This window comes from Maylandia zebra, linkage group LG13 (genome assembly GCF_041146795.1).
Source record: "Maylandia zebra isolate NMK-2024a linkage group LG13, Mzebra_GT3a, whole genome shotgun sequence".
NCBI lineage: Eukaryota > Metazoa > Chordata > Actinopteri > Cichliformes > Cichlidae > Maylandia > Maylandia zebra.
In genome coordinates, this window is record NC_135179.1 from 781,527 (window position 1) to 801,169 (window position 19,643).

Sequence of the window (19,643 nt, forward strand, 5' to 3'; positions counted from 1 at the left end):
ATTGTGCATATTAAAGAAACATGTAGGACTTCCATTTGCACATTATCTTTGAAATAAGAAAAACCAGTCTACAGCAAGAATTTCTCCGCTGTGGGATGAATAAAGTCTTATCTTATCTTATGTCGTATCTTAGGCTACGTTCACTCTGCAGGTCTTAATGCTCAATTCAGATTTTTTGATTTTTTTGTCTGCTTGTTCACACCACAAATAAAATGCGACAGCAAACGCGCTCTAGTGTGAACGCTCAAAGCCCGCATGCGCAAAATAAGACGTCACACACAACGCGCTCTGTTTAGACCCAGAGCAGCAGTATGTTTGACTGATGGCCTTAATATAAAGACTTCAGACTTCGAAGGATAGCTGCAGATTTCTGCAGATTATACAGTACAAAGAAAATGTTCACGTTTCTCCAGCGTTGTCTTCCCAACAGTTTCACCGGATGTCCAGGAAGTGTTCGTGATGTCTTCTCCGGCGCCGATAATTAGCGTCTGTCTTGTGTCAGTGACGTAAAAGACGGATTTAATGCGACATGACCATCAAACAGCAGCCGCTTTCTGAAACATCAGATATGTGTCTGATTCAGCACCACATACGACGGTGACCCCGGTCGGATTTGAAGATATGGGATTTGTGCCGTTCACACTGTCACACCATGATGGGATAGATGGGTCGCAGAGGGTCAGAAAAATCGGATTTGATGCGCTTTCGCCTGCAGAGTGAACGTAGCCATAGAGTGATGCCTGAAAAGTGCATTTATTCCTTCTAGGCTCTACAGCTGCAATTCATTATTAGCAGGCTGCCCTAACAACGACCTAAAAATGACCTAAAAAGCCTTCTGTTGATTATAGCGAGAGTACTGATAGCATATCTCTCCCATATTGGCTGCTCCTGTTAAATCAAGAATTTACATCCTTCTCCTCACACACAAGCTCTTCAATAATAATGCGCAAGCCTGTCTTAAAGACCCCATAGTACCATATTGCACTAATAGAGCACTTCACTCTCAGAATGCTGGCTTACTCGACTTTTTCAGGCCCCTCTTCTGTGGAATCAGCTCCCAGCTTGGATTCAGGAGACATTGGGAGACATACAGCCTCTCTGCTTTCAACACTGAGTTTGAAACTTTCTTTTTGTCTAAAGCATATAGTCAGGACTGGATCAGGTGACCCGAGTCCTTCCATAGTTATGCTGCAATAGGCCTAGTCTCTGCTGGGGCTTTCCATGATGCATGTTTTTTCTCCACTCAGCTTTTTAACAACAACAAATGCATTTAATCATTAGTTATTATTAATCTCTCTACACAGTGTGTTTTTGTCCTGTAGCCTCCCCTCACCCCCAGCTGGCGGCTCAGGGAGTTTTTCCTTCCCACGGTTGCCAAGTGTTGGTTCCTAGGGGGTCATGTGATTGCTGGGATTTTCTGTTATTGTAGGCTCTAAAGCAGCGGTCCCGAACCCCCAGGCCTCGGACCGGTACCGGTCCGTGAGTCGTTTGGTACCGGGCCGCGAGAGTTGAGGCTCAGGTGTGAAATGTTTAGTTTTCAGGGTTTTTATCGGTTTTCAGCGTTATTTTGTTATCGATTTTATCGTTAACTCGGTTTTCCTGGGTCTTTCCACGTGTGTTATGAATAAATCTTCTTTTTTTCGGTACCGGTACTGGTTTTATTTTGTTGTATTTATCCGCGACACCTTAAAGGCCGGTCAGTGAAAATATTGTTGGGCATAAACCGGTCCGTGGTGCAAAAAAGGTTGGGGACCGCTGCTCTAAAGCACCTCCAGGCAATTTTGTGCTTTGGTTCTATGACATTAAAAGTGAATGGAATTGAAATAAATTGAAAAAACTGAAGAAGTGCAACTTAATCACAGCGCTCAACTTGACGTTACGTAGATTGAAGTGGTTTGGCAAGACGCCACATGAACATATCCAGACTCAGGAAACCCCTGCTCTGAGTTTAACGAGGGATCGTTTTACCTGTCCTGTAACACAGATGCTGGAGCAAGGCCAGCATGGTGGCCATCAGAAGATCATGTTTCACCTTCACTGCTGCTGTTTCTATACCGTGATGAATTCTGAATGAGCCATTCCTCTCCAGATGATCAGTTAGACAGCTGGGTCCAAGGCTGGCGTTTTAAATATTGTTTTATTTACTGCCACCTAAAGGCTTGTGGTGCGTACCCCTCAATAACAGAGATAGATTGATCATATTTAAAATCAAAGCATTAATTAATGGTAGGATTTCTTTGGACTTCAGGGGCGATCGTGGCTCAAGAGTTGGACGTTCGTCTTGTAATTGGAAGGTTGCCGGTTCGAGCCCCGGCTCGGACAGTCTCGGTCATTGTGTCCTTGGGCGAGACACTTCACCCTTTGCCTACTGGTGGTGGTCAGAGGGCCCGGTGGTGCCAGTGTCCGGCAGCCTCGCCTCTGTCAGTGCGCCCCAGGGTGGCTGTGGCTACAATGTAGCTGCCATCACCAGTGTGTGAATGGGTGGATGACTGGATATGTAAAGCGCGATACAAATACAGACCATTTACCGTTTGAGTGATTATGTTGAAATGTGCTTCAGACATGCAGATGGTTGGGAGGAAGTATTAATTGAGGTTAACTGAGGAACATCAATCAGAGAGAAAAAAGTCTAAATAAATATGAATAGTTTTAAAGTTGTACTTAATGATACGTCTGTGGGACAGGTAGGAATAATTTAAAATTTTATTTGTAAAGAAATTCAAGGAGTCATTACGAGTTAATGTTATAGAAATATTTGGCTAGTGCTCTGACTCTTCGCCAGCCTGAAAAGCAACCGGGGGCTGTTGTTTTTGTCTTCAGTGAGTGATGAATAGTGGGACGTACTAGCTTAACCGAGGGCGAAATACAGATACTGAATACTGGACAGAATGTAGGCTTTCTGTCATCTCCTAAGACCTGAGTTTAAAGACAGGACGATGTAATGAGAGAAAATATGTTGGTGGTCTGCACATGAAAAACACAGATACCCCTTCAACAACCCAGCACACTTACAAAAACCTCCCCGACCTTCTTCTAATTGGACTAAGGGTGAAGGGAGAGAATGGATGGGGGCCTCCAGAATGGGGTTGAGAGGCATAGGAGGCATAAATGTAACCTTTATTTTTTCCTCTGGAGAGATTCCCAAGACACAGTGGGAAGGATTGGTTTCTTTGGCTCTGCGAACAAAAAGCCTCAGTTTTACATGTCTGGTGTTATTGTTCTGCAGAAACAAGCAGGGCTGAACTCAGAAGAGAACAAACAAACTAAGAGTTCTCAGAGTCGTCTGACAAACCGCCACTGTGTGCTGCTATGTTAACGTTAAATTATAAAACACGACCGTTATATTATTATGAGTCTTCATTGCTATCGACAGTTGTCGAGGTTCAAGACGTTTTAGCCGTGTTTTCACTAACAGAGAGCGAGACCAATGATTACAAGAGGTCTTTGGAAGTTTTCCTTTTATTTCTAATATTCATTTATGCAAATGTGTTAAATGACTAAAAACACGATTCTATGCAAATTTTGTTTTCTTCAAATTTACTGAAAATAACTTGAAATTAGACTGAGAGAAACTTTTAGGAGGAGTTTGTTAAAGTGTGTTTGGAGGACTGGGTGAACGCTGCAGCTCTCCCGTCCAGCCGACTCAATAGTTGGTGGAGCAGGTGAAAAACAGGATACTGGCTGCTAGCCCTAAAGGTTATTGTTTCGAGTTCACAGGAAAACAAAAGGGCGAACCAGATGTGGAAACGAACGCTCTAGTCAACTGTTTCCTTTTGTTGTGTAGATTTTAGTCAGAAAATACAGAAACTCACATTTGTGAAAAGTGAAACGAATGTCTGAACTGAACTGGCACCATTATCCCGGAGAGAACCCACAGGGAGAACGTAGGAGCCGGGGCAGCATGGTGGGACGGTGGTTAGCACTGCTGCCTCGCAGCAAGAAGATCCTGCCTCCGCCGTCTGCTCCGGCCTTTGTTGATTTCATTGTTTTAGAGTTTGGAAAAAGGAAAAAAGGCAGTTTTTTCTACTGTTTCTGATATCTTTTGTACAAAATTAATAAAACGTTTGCTTATATAAATAGCTGTACAGCCCTAATAAAATTACACTGTCACTGCAACACGTTAGTCCACTGTGTTGCTTCATAGCTTTTGTTCCCTCCAGTCAAATGATTAGTGGGAACAACATCAGCAAGCATCACATCAGGCGCGTGTAGAGGAGGTATGACAGTCATGAGATTTATCATAACTTAATTTATAGCAACATGTATGGAAGAAAAAAAACACACTTGTCTTTGTCTGCAGCCGTATACATAATATATATCAACATTTGAACCACACGTTTCACAAATTTCAAGATATTTCACAACAACAGCACCAAAGAGCTTTTGATTGAATCCTCAACCCTGCTAATACATTCATTCATTCATTATTTTCCAGATATACTAATAATCTATTAATTACAGAAGTAAATAATTTACAATAAAATAACAACTTTAAGGTACATTTTGCATTTCCAGTACTTGAGTACTACAATAATTTCATTCAGTCTCCACAAGAATCATCGGCCTTAATCTTTTCTGAAGGCTGTGGATTTAAGAAATTTTGCACAGGAAAGGTTGTCTTAATGATTGAAAAAGCTGTTACCTTGTAGCGTTCAACAAAGCAAACAGTTTCAGCTGAAAAGCCTTTTCTCCCTTTCAGTAGCTCGTACCTGTGCTCAGCTCCAACACGCAACAGAAACTGTACACCAGAACCTGGAGAACTCGTAGTGGAATTACAGTCACACACACACTTATATATATGTGTGTGTGTGTGTGTGTGAACAGCTCTCATGCTGTATGACGACATTGTTCGGGATTCTGTTTTGGTTCAAAGATAATACAGATTTACAAAAGATGCTCTTATGACACATCTGCATCTCTGATCGCCTGGGTTTCACTCTGGCCTGTAATCGCACACTCGACCCCTTCTTTAATTCTATTTCAGGAAATTGGCCTTGCTAAGGTAAAATTTTAAAAGCGCTGAATTATCAGGATGACACAAACTGCTGCTCAGGTGTTTGACGTCTCATGTTGTTTGTCTATATCTACTCACTGCTCTGACACGCACCTACCCATCACAATCAAAGAACACAGTTCAACAACATCACCATAACTTTACAGTTCTCGTCACCAGTCTTCAGCGCCCTGCCGTAGCCTGTATGCACCACAGTAGCAGCTGTATTCTCTACGCGCTTCAGTATATAGTTGGTTTTTGGACTAAATATTTGTTTATTAACAGAAAGACATCTGTTAGTACTCTCCCAGTGTATATCTCTCTAATTCTCTTTTATAAAGTCCTTTATGAACTTCTTGTGCAAAATCTCCCCACTGCCACCTTTTCTTTGTTAAGACGAGCTTATGTTTGCTTCCTTGTACAAGGCGCCAGATGCGCAACTGGAATACATGAACTGCTACAAAACATGACACAGACAGATGAAGAGACAGCTCGAAACCAGAAAATGACAATAACAGCCAAGGAAAATAACCGGCACGTGTCCTGAGGAAACAGGACTCCGTCTATGTAAAAACATTATTCCAGGATTTTCTTGTCCATGGATTCTTTGCCATTGGTCCGCGAGTAAGGCTCAAAGGCAGAGGAACTCAGGTAGCGAGCAGAAAGTTCCTGCAGGTTTCCAGCCAGGGAGCCCGCCATGGAGAGGGGGTTGGAGGAAATGCGGGTGGCGACGCCACTGAGTAAGGAGGGCATAGGGAAGCTGAAAAGGCTGTGAGCTGCCGGTGAGCTTTGCAAGCTTGCCACTGTCCCTGAGCTGGTGACGGCGGGTAGCGGGGGGCTGCCGCCTGCTGTGCCGGTGCTTCCTCCGCTACTGCTGCTGCTACTGCTGCCGTTGCTGGCCATGGCCATGGAGGGCGGCCGCAGGGCAGAGCCCAGAGTGCCGCCGCCGCAATGAGGCAGGAGGCCCGGCAGGCCGGGAGGCGTCAGCAGCCGGCCCTGCTCCAGCAGTCTGAGGACACTGCAGGTGGCTGCTGTTTCTGAAACTACCGAACGCAGCTCAGAGTCCTTCCCCTGGTCCTTCTTCTGCTTAGTACGGCGGTTCTGGAACCAGACTTTCACCTAGATTCAAACACAAAAGAGAGAGCCTTCTGAGAAATAATAATCATATGCAGTTCCTCTGTGGCTGTGCTATACGTAGAGCGCATGCTCACAGATCCAAATCCTGTGCATGAATATATAAATATTGTGTGCTGGTATAAAATGAAAGAAAGACTAATATTCACTGATATCTGCTGTGTGAAGTCTAAAACAGCTCGTCTGCACAGAGTACAGCGGCAGCTGCCTTCCCTTCCCCCGTGCAGATGCAGCGTTACAGCCGTGCTAAAGTGTAACAGCCATATAAGTGCAGACATTTTAATAAGCACAGACAATGACCACAAAATACAGTGACTCCATTCAGTCATGCAGACTAACCGACAGGTGATTCAGTCAAACGTGGCACAAACCACACACGACCCAACAGAGCCATCGGTGAACAAAAACATGGGAATCTGCCCATTATGTTTGACTGCTGCGCTGCGATGTTATTTATTGGAAAATAAATGACCCACAAAGATTAATAACCAGCTGCTCAATTCTGAACGTGACTCGTCAGCATTTGTGTTCTTTAAAATAGCCTCCTATTAACATTAAGAGCTTAAAATCTCAACATATTTCTATGGAAACAAAAGCCTGAATACCACATTCACAGTAAACCTGCTCCATACTTGTTTCTCTGTATCTTCACTCAGAGTGGGGATAATTAACTGCAATGACTTCAGCGACTTCTTTTATTACCACCACAGGATTCACCGACCCTGGAAATGAAGGCGAAACTTCGCGAAATATCCTCAGACAAATGAAAGAAATCTTAAATGTAATATTTGACAGTGACACTTTTTGCCCCTTAAAAATAATATGTGATGAACAGAAAATGTTCAACTTAATTTGAATTAAATAAATTAGTCATAATAAAATATATTTCTAACATTTTAGAGATTTATTGAAAACTGTGAAAGTGAAATCTGCAGCAGGAAAAATGTATTTCCATGCCTGAGGATATTACTGCTGTAACTGGTTAAACTAGCAAGTATTCCATTTTTAATTCATTTTGATTTATGATTTATTAAATAAAATGTTTATGTAATAAATAAATATTTATGTATTTATTTATTTATGTATTTATATTTACCTCACGGTGCTTAATATAGGCTCGCTGTTGTACTTTCACAATAAATTACGCCTTTCGTCCATTTTTATTATATTTACATTTCTTTTATCCATCATTTTATTTAATGTGACATTTTAATAGTTCCGTTTTAATAAGCCGTATAATTTAAAATATGAAATGTAGCCGAAACATGAGACTATTTTAGTAAGGAGCAAAATATACACGTACCAATCATCAGCAAGCGCCCAGCTCAGTCCTGGTGCTACTCCACACGTGAATACTTTCCCTCCTCGCTATAGTCTGTGGGTTAATTCTTTACACAAAGTGAAGAAACGCCACTGCTCTGTCCAATAATCTCCGTCCACAACATAAAGACTGAACAAGGTGGTGTCCTGAGTGGACTCAGTGCAAAGATGTGAAACTGGAGCTTCAAACTGCTGCACACACCCGAGTCTCATTCCAGAAAACTAAGCATTGATAAGTTCGTTTTCTGTCTGACGTTTATATGAGAAAATGAATAGTTGCGCGTGGGGAACAGTGGTTGTGTTGCTCTAATGAAAATGTAAAACATTTAAAATGTTAACACACAGCTAGGTTAAAATATGCACAGCCGTTGCTGTTAGTTGTGTCTAATTATGACCTCTTGCCGGCCTTTTCTCAAGGTCAAGTTCATTCAGCTGTGGCAAAAACCACATTAACACAAAGTGCAAACTGAGGTCCCGACAGCACCGGTGTTAAAAATCCCAGAGACGAGCCACAGGCGCTGAAACAGGCTGGGATCGCCGGAGTGACTCTCTGTGGAATCTGGTACAAAGAGCAAACACAGTTCACCCACTACATGAACCTGTGCTGACCCCACACGTACAGCATGAAGACAAATCGTGAGCTTTCCTACGGCCAGCACACATCTCAGTCAGACAGTAAACACAGGATTGCTCTATTTGAATTTCATTTTTTATTAGAAGCTCAAATCAAATGTTTTTGGGGTCTCTCTAAAACAGTAAGTTACAACTGCTTAGATATGATTTTTAATGGTTACTGTGGGTTGAAGATTTTTTTCCATGAAGCATGCAAACCAGTGACCAGCATGAAAATCATGTTTCACAATCAAAGTGTAATTATGTGTAAAAATATCTCCTTAAAACACAAAAAAATTCCAACTTAAATAAACAGTAAATGGCCTCTGAGTCATAATTAATGTTATAATTTCATGTGCTTGAAAATGAACTGAAATTAATTTAATTATGTGGTTACATCCACCTTCCTACGTGCTGAAACGCTAACAGGAAAAAGCTGATGGTTCAGTGCATAAAGACACTTTGTTTAAATCCATGGCGGCGTTGCTGGGTGCATACCTGAGTTTCAGAGAGGTTGAGCTGACGGGCCAATTCTGTGCGTTCCCTTCCAACCACATACTGACACCTCTGAAACTCCATCTCTAAACGGTAGAGCTGCTCTGCAGTGAAGGAGGTGCGGGTACGCTTCGGCCGGTCCAAGTCCAAACCTTTGGGCAGGATGATTTCTCTTATGGAGCCTTTAGCATCTGCAACAAGCAGCAAAATAATTCACAGAGGCAACAGGACACAATGAAGACAGATTTGACATCATCTCAGTTATTAATATAATTTGATTTATTATTACTAGAATCATATTTCATAAAGCCACAGGAGTGGAGGTGCATTCGGAGTAACATTGAAGTGTGACGTACTCCAAATGATTTCTTTTCATCAGTGTGACTGTGAAATGCTTTGCAGAAAACTGAACATTTAATTTAAGTTTATAATAAAAAACATTAAATCAAAGTGAGCCTATTTATTTTTCATTCACACGACCCTGCACAAAAGACAAAAGAATAAAACATATCTTTACAGTCTGCTTATGTTTTCTATTATTTCAGATTATGCTGTGAAAAAATGAATAAATAATTGTTGTATAATTTTATTTATAGAGTAAAATATTTTAATTGAAAACCTTAATGTGCTTTTTTACATTTATTAAACAAGTGGTTTTGTGTAGGTATTATATTTATTATTTGTTTTCCAACACTCGTGACAGAAAACACACAGTGACACTCTTAGCTGTTCTCTCATGCATTTAATGCGATGCATCATTTCTTGATGTTAAATAGCAATAATAACAAAGTGTGTGCGTATTTTCCCTCTGATTACTCATCTTTATAACTCTGAAAATATAGGGGATATACCTGGGAAGGCACATTTAAATCTGCTTATTTTAACAGCAAATCCTAAAATCGTTGCAATAATTAATGTTAAAATATTAATTCTAAACGTTTTGTCATTGTCTTAAAAAAGCATGTGCATGTAACACAGCAGATAATTCAGTTCTCTTACATTTTTAATCCTGGAGCAATAAAATAAGAAGAAGTGAGTTTATCAAACTATATTTTAAAAAAGAAAAACCTTCTGGTGTTAGGCTTAAAGTTCAGTAAAGTGCTTCCGATCTACAAAGGCTGATGAGCGGTCGGCGTCCTCTTAATGAACTAAACGACCACACTGTGACATTACGGAGCTTGTTTTACAACTTTTTTTCAAGATAATCTCATTTTTCAAATTTGTCAAATGCATCTGAGTGCGACAGACTGATAACAGCTTAGAAATCAAAGGACGAACATTACCTCGAACAAGTATTCTCCGACAGTAGTCTGGGTCTCCTGTGCTCCCTCTGTTCTTGTCACAAGTGTCCACGGTCCCGGAGGGGGCAAAGGAGTCCTGCTGGTCCTTGAGGAAGCTTTTGGTCAGGCTGCCCTGGGAGTCCTTGCCATCTTTCCCCTCCTTTAGTCCATTCTTCAGCACCATCCCTTCAGTCTCTTGGTTGTATCTGACCTCCATGCTCAGTTTATCCTCTTAGAGCCGCCGCTCGTCCACCTCTGATTTTCCTTTGTCAGGTGGGGGGAAAAGGAGATTATGGAGAATGCAGCTCACCAGCCTGTCCGGACACTATGGGTTTTAGTTTCAAAACAGCACCTTTCAGCAGTGCAGAGTCAGCTATCTAATGTTTGGAGAAATACTTCCGCCGCCGCCAGACCAAGGAGTCCTATTATCACTGACCAAACTCCCTTGCCCAATGATCATGGACTTCTCAGTAAATCTCAATAGTAATTCAATGCCCCCCTTTCCTCGTTACACAGCCATCAGGCTGATAGATGATCTCCAAATAATCAGAGCCATGGATGCGCACTGCCTGTTTCAATTGATTACGGTAATTTTGCTGCCTCCACATTTGCGTAACCTCATGAATACACAAAATTGTTTGGGGAAATAGATCAGGTCTTGATAGAGGGGTTTGTTCGTTCCGTCCCCCTCAGTTTGCCTGCTCTCAGTGCAGGGTATCAAGACAAATGATTGGTCTTGTCTCGCAACCAAGCCTCCCGCACACAATCGCAGAGGTACGAGTCGACCGGAGCCCAAAAAAGTTCCCGGACACGTCGTTCTTCCGGTGCCAGAACGCGGCTGGTTATTTTGTCCCACTGACTTTTTACAGCGTACCTTGTTGCTGCAGCCTGTCAGTGAACTTTGATCTCATTTTTCCCGTTGGCTTTCTCTCCAATCAGTGGAATTCTGCAACGTGCAGATCTTGTCACTACGCTGTTGTAGGCAAGAGAAACTGGGAGTGAGCCAGAGAGGGAGACAGAGTGTGAGAGAGATAGCTAACAAAGGGTAATGAAAAAATCCACACATAGCAAAATTTATGAAGGCAATGATGACTTAGCCAGCCGGATCACCACAACAATGCTGGGCTCCTCTTAAATGAGAATTGTGTTTAAGTTTCCTGTGTCATCATGTGATTCGGTCAAAGAGAAAAGCCCAGCGAGGTCCTTCAGTATTCAAATGATTGCACCCTAAAAGCCATCTTCAGCTCTCGCAATCTTAACCTGCATATTTGAAGGAGACAAAAAAGGGGAACAAAACTTGTCATTAGTGCTTCGGCTGCCTACGCTCTCTCTCATGCACGCATACCCCTGAAATGGCCCCTACCTCTCTCCACCACTCGCCTTCCAACCCACTACCCACCCACCCAGCCACCAACTCTTTGCTGTTTTCATTGTCAGTGAAACAATATCTCTGAACACAGCAGTGGCCAGTAATCCAATAAGACCATTGATTAGGCCACAAAGATTCAATTCAAACCAGCGGGCTAGTGCAAGGAACATTCTCTGGCCCTTCTTGTCACCTTAGCTGGCCAGAAGCCCTCTTCAGGCTGCCCCCCTCCCTGAGTGCCATTCATGCCTTTATGGGAAACAGAGAGGAAAAGGAGTGAAAGATGGCAATTATCTAATTGGACTATTAACACACAATTCTGTGAGTGTGGCTGCCCGCAGCAGTCTCAGGGTGGGTTTAGGGCCGCATGTTGGACTAACTTTATTCACACAGTGTTTGGGGGATTCAGTGTGAAATAGGGAAGGATCCATTGTTTGACAAAGGTAAAAGGAGGATGAAAAGGGAGCGACTAAAGGGGACCTGGGTTTTGCAAGCTGGGTTGCAGAACTACAGCCTGGGAAATTGATTGAGGATGCATGGTCTTGGCCTCTCAGCTTCATACAATGGCTAAGAGGGGAGTTTTACACATTCTCAAAAATAGCAACTGTTCAGCGTCCAAAAAACCCGAGAAAGCAGGTAACGTATGTAGCACAACACATTGTCCAGTAGTCAGTCAACAAGACTGTATTTTAAATAATGTAAGTAATTAATAATAATTTGCAAACACATTGCAGTTCTGCAAAATCGGAACAATCTGATTTTCATTTGTAGATCTTTTCCTTCCGTCTTTTATTAGTCCAGATCGAGACTTTAAAAGCAACGTAGCACCAGATAATCGTACCCGAGAATTACACCAGCATAAATGTTTCGGTGCTATTACGAGCAGTTTCCAGGTTTAGAGCTGCGTTGTATTTGTTGACAGAATAAACAGTGATTACACTGAATGTGACGTTAAACTTTCCAACTGTTCAAAAAAGGGTTCATCGGGTGGAAGTGGGAGGGGAAATAAAAATATCCATCTCTAAAATGAGAGACCCCATCCCAGGGTCTGGGCTCGTGGGGCCCTCTCACTCCACTGGCATGCACAGGAAGCCACACATTAATTAATGGCTGCAGCGTTCAAGGCCACAGCACATTGAGGAGCAATGACACAACTCACTTTCCTCTGATTGGGCTGGACTAGCTAAAGAAGCCAGCAAACCTCCCCTCCTAGCACTCGAACAGCTAACCCCCTTGCTATCTGTCAACTTTCCTGGCGGCACAACTCATGATGATGAATGATGAACGCGCCTATGCCACGCAACGTCCTGCAGCTCACACACACACACACACTAAATGCCCATTGCTCATCCATAATCAAGATCTGTAGTCTCATTAGCTACACAGAAAGCCACACTTGATATCAATCATTAGTCCTGGACCAATGTATCCCAACGATGGTGAGTTCAGGCTTCATCCCAGTCACATTACCCTCTTTACAAGTTGCTACGTCTGATAATCCCGAGATGAAATAGGAGCCCTCTGATGACATGAGGAGTTTCCAGTGGCAACAGCTGAACTGCTCAAGGTCTTTTTTCTTTAAGGGGACATGCGGTGGTCCACCTTCACCTATCCCTAACCCTTCCTCCCACAGTCCAAAGACATGCAGTTAGTGGGGTTAGCTAATTGGTGATCCTAAATTACCCATAGGTGTGAATGGTTGTCTGTCTCTGCGTTAGCCCTGCGACAGATTGGCGACCCGTCCAGGGTGTACCCCGTCTCTTGCCTTATGGCAGCTGGGATGTGCTCGCGCCATTAAAATGTGTGGCTCCAGCCTCACTTTCTTTGGATCACCATAAGCAGGTAACCTTGAAAGGATTGCATTTGCATGCAATCTACCTGACCAGTAGTTAGTAGACTAGTTAGTAATTAGTCTTTTAGTTTATAATGAGCTCTGTTCTCATTAAATTGCTGGCTGCCTGCACAGTGTCCAAAAAACTATATGTGCTTTACAGATAACTGGGAAACTTCAGACCTGGTCCTGTTAGCAGAAACAGCATCCATCCCATTTTGGATGCTTTTGCATTAATTCGCCTGGACAATATATTTTCTTATACTAAAAATTAGCAAGCTATTCTGTCCAACTGCACCTCAGCCTCCCATCTTCTTGTTAGTGCTACGTCTCCAAACCATACATCATAGCAGGTCTCTTACAATCTTGTAAACCTTCCCTTTCACTCTTGTTGGTATCCTTTTGTTACAAATCGCCCATCATCGACACTCATCTCCACCCCCTTGATCCTGCCCGTCACCTGTCTCGTGCACCGTGCGTTGCTTTGGATAGTTGACCCCAGATATTTAAACTCATCCACCTTCACTTCACCACCTTCATTTTACCTTTATTACCTGTTGACTATCACTAGTCCCTAAAAAACGCTTGTCACGGTCCTGGGTCTTATGACCCAGTGTTTTGAGTTTTAGTTCATTTTGATGTTTTAGTTTATGCAGCCCTTCAGGTTCCTAAGTTCATTTGTAATCATGCTTAAGTGTTTCTAGTTCTTATTATTTCCCCCTCGTGTTTCCTACTATGGTAAATCTCCCCTGCTTTTCATGTGTTTCATGTCTGTGTCTTACATTGTGAAGTTTGGGTTGTCATGTCTACGTCTCATTATGTTTCCTGTTTTATTGTGAAGAGGTCTGGTGTTTCTGTGTTCAGTTTTACTCTTCCCCTGTGGCGTTGTTATGTTCATGTTGATCTACTGTGCCTTTCTGTTCCATGTTTCAGATCCCTATGTTCTGTCTCCCCCAGTCTGTTAAGTCCACATGTCTTGAGTTCCGTCAGTGTGTTTCCTGTTTTACTTTCACAGTCTGTTCTATGTTAATGTTTCTAGTTTTGCTTCCCTTGCCTCGTCCTGCTCAATTACTCTCCCACTGTGACGTCATTATGTTCATGTGTGCCAGCTGTTTCCTCATGTGTCTCCACTTCCCCTAATCAGCTCCTGTGTATTTAAGTCCTCTGTTTTCAGTGTGTGTTTGTCAGGTCGTCTGTTGTTCACGCCATGTTCTCCATGCCATGTTTCCAGGTTTCATGTCCAGGTTTTTCCATGTTGTTTGTTTAGTTCTCCCAGTTTAGGTTAATGTTAGTTTTATTTCTGTTTGCCTTGCCCGTTATTTGTACCTTTTCTGCCAGCCTCATTAAACGGCTCGCTTTTTGTTACTCAAGTTTTGATCCAAGTTCCTTGGTGTCTGCATTTTGGGTCCACTCTTCATAATACATACAGTCTGCTCTCGCCAGACTGTGACAGAACGACCTGACCATGCTGGACCCAGCGGACATTTATTTCAGTGACTTTTTTGAATTCAAGATTCGTGTTACACAGCTTCGTGGACTTTGGATTATCTCCTGTGCAGGGAAGCAGGGGGAGGAGAAGGAGGCTATTCGGGCTCAGTTGACCCGGATAGCCACGGCTAACCCAGGTTTTATGGACTGCCTGCCTGCAGATTTAAAGAAGTTTGCTACAGCCACGATCTCCTCTGCCTCACCATCATCGTCTGAGCAGGTGCCCAGTGTGCAGGCTGAATCACACCAGCCCTGCGGTGATGCAGCTCTTCCTTCACCGGCTACAGGAGTAAGAGTCGGCTTATTCAGTCTCTCACCTGTCTCCATGTCCATGTCGCCACTGCAGCAGAGAAGTGCTGCGTTTCCCTCACCTCAACCGGTGGCTTCTTCCAGTGCTACATTCACCTCAGCTGTAGCGGCGCCGGCCTCCACAACCACCGCTTCCAGGAGGAGGCGGCGTCCAGGTCGTCACCACGGCTCACAGCAACATGAGGTGGGTGATTGTATTCTGAATCCACGCGTTTTTTCTAAGGACAATATTGGAACAAACACTGCCTTAAAGGTTCATGGGCATGTTTATGAAATGACTAAGACTGAAAAATCACCAGCCAAGTCTTCCACGGAATATCTTATCCCTCTGCACAACTACCTAGCATCCCAGTGTATTGATCATGCTATGAACTTTGCTTCCAAGAAGCCAAATTATAAGACATTTTGCACTGGAAGTGCTAGCCATGAGGCTCAGCTAAGCCACTGTGGGACCGAGATCCAGGCCAGGTTGGAGCCAGGGGCTGAGTTGGAGTTTGTGCAGCCTATTTCAGCGTCAGCTGGAGGGCCTGAGGAGCCCGTCCAGCCTCATGCCACGTCAGCTGGGGGGCCCGAGGAGCCCGTCCAGCCTCATGCCACGTCAGCTGGGGGGCCCGAGGAGCCCGTCCAGCCTCATGCCACGTCAGCTGGGGGGCCCGAGGAGCCCGTCCAGCACCACGCCTCGTCAGCTGGCGGGCCCGAGGAGCCCGTCCAGCACCACGCCTCGTCAGCTGGCGGGCCCGAGGAGCCCGTCCAGCACCACGCCTCGTCAGCTGGCGGGCCCGAGGAGCCCGTCCAGCCTCGTGCTTCGTCAGCTGGAGGGCCTGAGGAGTCCGTCTGGCCACCTTCTGCTTCACCACCTGTGGCTGCCTCACTGTCACCTGGTTCTGCCTCTGCTACGCCAGGACCAGCTCCAGCCTGTGCTTCGTCAGCCGCAGCTCCAGCCTGTGCTTCGTCAGCCGCAGCTCCAGCCTGTGCTTCGTCAGCCGCAGCTCCAGCCTGTGCTTCGTCAGCTGCAGCCTCAGAGCCTTCATCCTCGCCCGGTCCGGCCTCTGCATCAGCTGCTCCTGCTCCACCTGGTCCGGCTTCAGCCTCAGAATCTTCGCCCTCGTCTGGCCCGGCCTCGTCAGAGTCTTCGGCCTCGTCAGAGTCTTCGGCCTCGTCAGAGTCTTCGGCCTCGTCAGAGTCTTCGGCCTCGTCAGAGTCTTCGGCCTCGTCAGAGTCTTCGTCCTCGTCAGGCCCGGCCTCGTCAGAGTCTTCAGCCTCGCCTGGCCCGGCCTCGTCAGAGTCTTCAGCCTCGCCTGGCCCGGCCTCGTCAGAGTCTTCAGCCTCGCCTGGCCCGGCCTCGTCAGAGTCTTCAGCCTCGCCTGGCCCGGCCTCTGCCTGTGCTTCTGCTACGCCTGGTCCGGCCTCAGCCTGTGCTTCTGCTACGCCTGGTCCGGCCTCAGCCTGTGCTTCAGCGTCACCTGGTCCTGTTGCGCCAGCTGGAGGTTCAGCCAAGCCAGTCCAGCATCCCTCCACGCCATCGCCTGCAGCGCCATTATCTGGTCCAGCCACGCCTGTGCTCGTCTCGCCTGCCACGACCCAGCCAGTGGTCGACGCCACGACCCAGCCTGTGGTCGACGCCACGCCTGTGCTCGTCTCGCCTGCCACGACCCAGCCTGTGGTCGACGCCACGACCCAGCCAGTGGTCGACGCCACGCCTGTGCTCGTCTCGCCTGCCACGACCCAGCCTGTGGTCGACGCCACGCCTGTGCTCGTCTCGCCTGCCACGACCCAGCCTGTGGTCGACGCCACGCCTCTGCTCGTCCCGCCAGCCAAGCCACCCGACGGGTCACGTCCACACTACCGCCGGCCGCCAGCCAAGCCACCCGACAGGTCACGTCCACACTACCGCCGGCCGCCAGCCAAGCCACCCGACGGGTCACGTCCACGCTACCGCCGGCCGCCAGCCAAGCCACCCGAGGGGTCACGTCCACATCCACGCTGCCGCCGGCCGCCAGCCAAGCCACCCGACAGGTCTTGTCCACATCCACGCTGCCGCCGGCCGCCAGCCAAGCCACCCGAGTGTGGCCAGCCATGCTTGCTTCGCCACTGCCTTCCGCATTGCCGGCCTCCAGAACTGCGTTCGCGCCGCCGTTGCCGTGTGCACGGTCGGCCTCCTGAACTGTTTGCCCGTCGCCGCCGTTGCCGTGTGCACGGTCGGCCTCCTGAACTGTTTGCCCGTCGAGGTCGGCCACCTGAACTGTTTCTACGCCGTTGCCGTCCGCATGGACGGCCCCCGGAACTGTTCGACCATGGACTTCTGTGCCGTCACCCTCCGGGTCGGCCCCCTGAGGAGTTATGAACTGTTCCCTGTACTCCTGTGCTTTTGATGGACGTTTTGTTTTTGTGGCTTTGTTCCGGGCCCTCCGTCCTGGACCCCCGCCGCCCGCCCTTGGTGGGTTGTTTTTGTTTTTGTTTTTCATGGTTTCGGGCGTCTGGAATCCGCCCTTGAAGGGGGGGCTCTGTCACGGTCCTGGGTCTTATGACCCAGTGTTTTGAGTTTTAGTTCATTTTGATGTTTTAGTTTATGCAGCCCTTCAGGTTCCTAAGTTCATTTGTAATCATGCTTAAGTGTTTCTAGTTCTTATTATTTCCCCCTCGTTTCCTACTATGGTAAATCTCCCCTGCTTTTCATGTGTTTCATGTCTGTGTCTTACATTGTGAAGTTTGGGTTGTCATGTCTACGTCTCATTATGTTTCCTGTTTTATTGTGAAGAGGTCTGGTGTTTCTGTGTTCAGTTTTACTCTTCCCCTGTGGCGTTGTTATGTTCATGTTGATCTACTGTGCCTTTCTGTTCCATGTTTCAGATCCCTATGTTCTGTCTCCCCCAGTCTGTTAAGTCCACATGTCTTGAGTTCCGTCAGTGTGTTTCCTGTTTTACTTTCACAGTCTGTTCTATGTTAATGTTTCTAGTTTTGCTTCCCTTGCCTCGTCCTGCTCAATTACTCTCCCACTGTGACGTCATTATGTTCATGTGTGCCAGCTGTTTCCTCATGTGTCTCCACTTCCCCTAATCAGCTCCTGTGTATTTAAGTCCTCTGTTTTCAGTGTGTGTTTGTCAGGTCGTCTGTTGTTCACGCCATGTTCTCCATGCCATGTTTCCAGGTTTCATGTCCAGGTTTTTCCATGTTGTTTGTTTAGTTCTCCCAGTTTAGGTTAATGTTAGTTTTATTTCTGTTTGCCTTGCCCGTTATTTGTACCTTTTCTGCCAGCCTCATTAAACGGCTCGCTTTTTGTTACTCAAGTTTTGATCCAAGTTCCTTGGTGTCTGCATTTTGGGTCCACTCTTCATAATACATACAGTCTGCTCTCGCCAGACTGTGACAACGCTTCGCATCAGTAGGATATTAAACTTAAATTACTGACTGCAGCCCCCTTACCAGGGTCTGCCTTAACCCCTCTGCATGGGACATGACATGTGCCAAGTAGTAAACAAAATCAAATTTACAGGGTTTGATTTTCAAATTGGCGTGCAGAAGCTTTGCACATACCTTGTCCAACCAGACCAGGTGCTGCTGAAATGTGCGTCCAAACATAATATCATCAAAGTACATCAAACACAGTGTCCACTGCAAATCCGCAAGTATGAAATCCACCAATCTTTAGAAAGTACATTTTACAGACAGAAATTCAAACATTAAATTCAAACAATCCTTTTTTAAAGCATTTTTGTGATGATCTTCTGGATTAACCTTCTGTTCCTTTGGCCACATCAAGTGTGGACAACCAGCAGGCATATCTCAGGCTTTCAAGTGCATCATTAAAAGGGCATATATATCCTATCTGGTGACATCATTAAGCTTTCCACAACACAGAACCTGAGACCACACGCTTTTCCTGCAGAAACAAGACGGTCAAATAATGCCGCTGTCAAGCATTTGTTTTAAATGATCTGTTACGTCTCCTGGAGGTGGGGACAGTTTGATAGGCCTGGCTTTACATATTTCAGTTTTATATAAAGAAAAAAACATTTCCCCCAGCTTCCGATTTATTCTGCCTTAGAGGGCCTGGTTACCATTAGACAAACGTCTTAGTTTAAAATGATTCAGCACTCCCGACTCCTGAAAGCCAGACTCGTAACCTTGTCCATTTTATTTGTTGTTATCTATCGTCCACCTGACCTTACTTACAGTGGGGCAAAAAAGTATTTAGTCAGCCACCGATTGTGCAAGTTCCCCCACCTAAAATGATGACAGAGGTCAGTAATTTGCACCAGAGGTACACTTCAACTGTGAGAGACAGAATGTGAAAAAAAAATAGTGTATCCCAGAACCACACGGGGGGACCTGGTGAATGACCTGCATAGAGCTTATTTTCCACCCTAATTTACGAATAAATTCTTTACAAATCCTACCATGTGGATTCATGGATTTTTTTTTCACATTCTGTCTCTCACAGTTGAAGTGTACCTCTGGTGCAAATTACTGACCTCTGTCATCATTTTAAGTGGGGGAACTTGCACAATTGGTGGCTGACTAAATACTTTTTTGCCCCACTGTAGATTTTCTATCTCATTTTTTAGACTTTGTAACTAATTTAGTGGTGACTTCAGATAAAGTAATCACATTTTAACATCCATGTAAATGCTGAAATTGTCAACCTCAACACTGCGTTTAATCTATTTTTAGACTCACAAGTATTCCTAGCTTTAAAAAAAAGTCCAGGGCTTTTGAGAACTCCCCCATTTGAATACACATTTTTTTAAATTTTTTTAACTGCAGAAGTAAATAAATGCAAATTACAACTAGCAATGATTTCTGAATAGCTCATAG

The 19,643-nt window shown here is 45.2% G+C and overlaps 2 protein-coding genes across 2 annotated transcripts; one reads left to right on the top strand and one right to left on the bottom strand.

Moving 5' to 3' along the window:
• Window positions 1-3,812: 3,812 nt before the first annotated feature.
• Window positions 3,813-11,101, bottom strand: vax1 (ventral anterior homeobox 1). The gene is made up of 3 exons (XM_004572509.2): window positions 9,838-11,101; window positions 8,558-8,745; window positions 3,813-6,112 (listed from the first exon to the last, which is right to left on the bottom strand). Exons 1-3 carry the CDS (start codon window positions 10,049-10,051, stop codon window positions 5,570-5,572), a joined length of 945 nt encoding a protein of 314 aa, XP_004572566.1. The 5' UTR covers window positions 10,052-11,101; the 3' UTR covers window positions 3,813-5,569.
• A 1,522-nt stretch (window positions 11,102-12,623) lies between these two features.
• LOC143421851 (uncharacterized) lies at window positions 12,624-17,710 on the top strand. Its single transcript, XM_076891966.1, has 4 exons — window positions 12,624-12,639; window positions 14,591-15,012; window positions 15,490-16,978; window positions 17,679-17,710. The coding sequence occupies exons 1-4, from the start codon at window positions 12,624-12,626 to the stop codon at window positions 17,708-17,710; spliced, it is 1,959 nt and encodes a 652-aa protein (XP_076748081.1).
• The last annotated feature ends 1,933 nt before the right edge of the window (window positions 17,711-19,643 follow it).

Excerpts from the sequence above, each read along its gene's own strand:
- vax1 (XM_004572509.2), bottom strand. The coding sequence starts at position 10,051 with ATGGAGGTCAGATACAACCAAGAGACTGAAGGGATGGTGCTGAAGAAT. Across the intron at positions 8,746-9,837 it reads TCGGAGAATACTTGTTCGAG|ATGCTAAAGGCTCCATAAGA; the intron begins GTAATGTTCGTC and ends TGCTTGTTGCAG. Across the intron at positions 6,113-8,557 it reads TCAACCTCTCTGAAACTCAG|GTGAAAGTCTGGTTCCAGAA; the intron begins GTATGCACCCAG and ends GTTTGAATCTAG.
- LOC143421851 (XM_076891966.1), top strand. Across the intron at positions 15,013-15,489 it reads ACGGCTCACAGCAACATGAG|CCCGTCCAGCACCACGCCTC; the intron begins GTGGGTGATTGT and ends GGGCCCGAGGAG. Across the intron at positions 16,979-17,678 it reads CCGCCGTTGCCGTGTGCACG|ATCCCTATGTTCTGTCTCCC; the intron begins GTCGGCCTCCTG and ends TCCATGTTTCAG.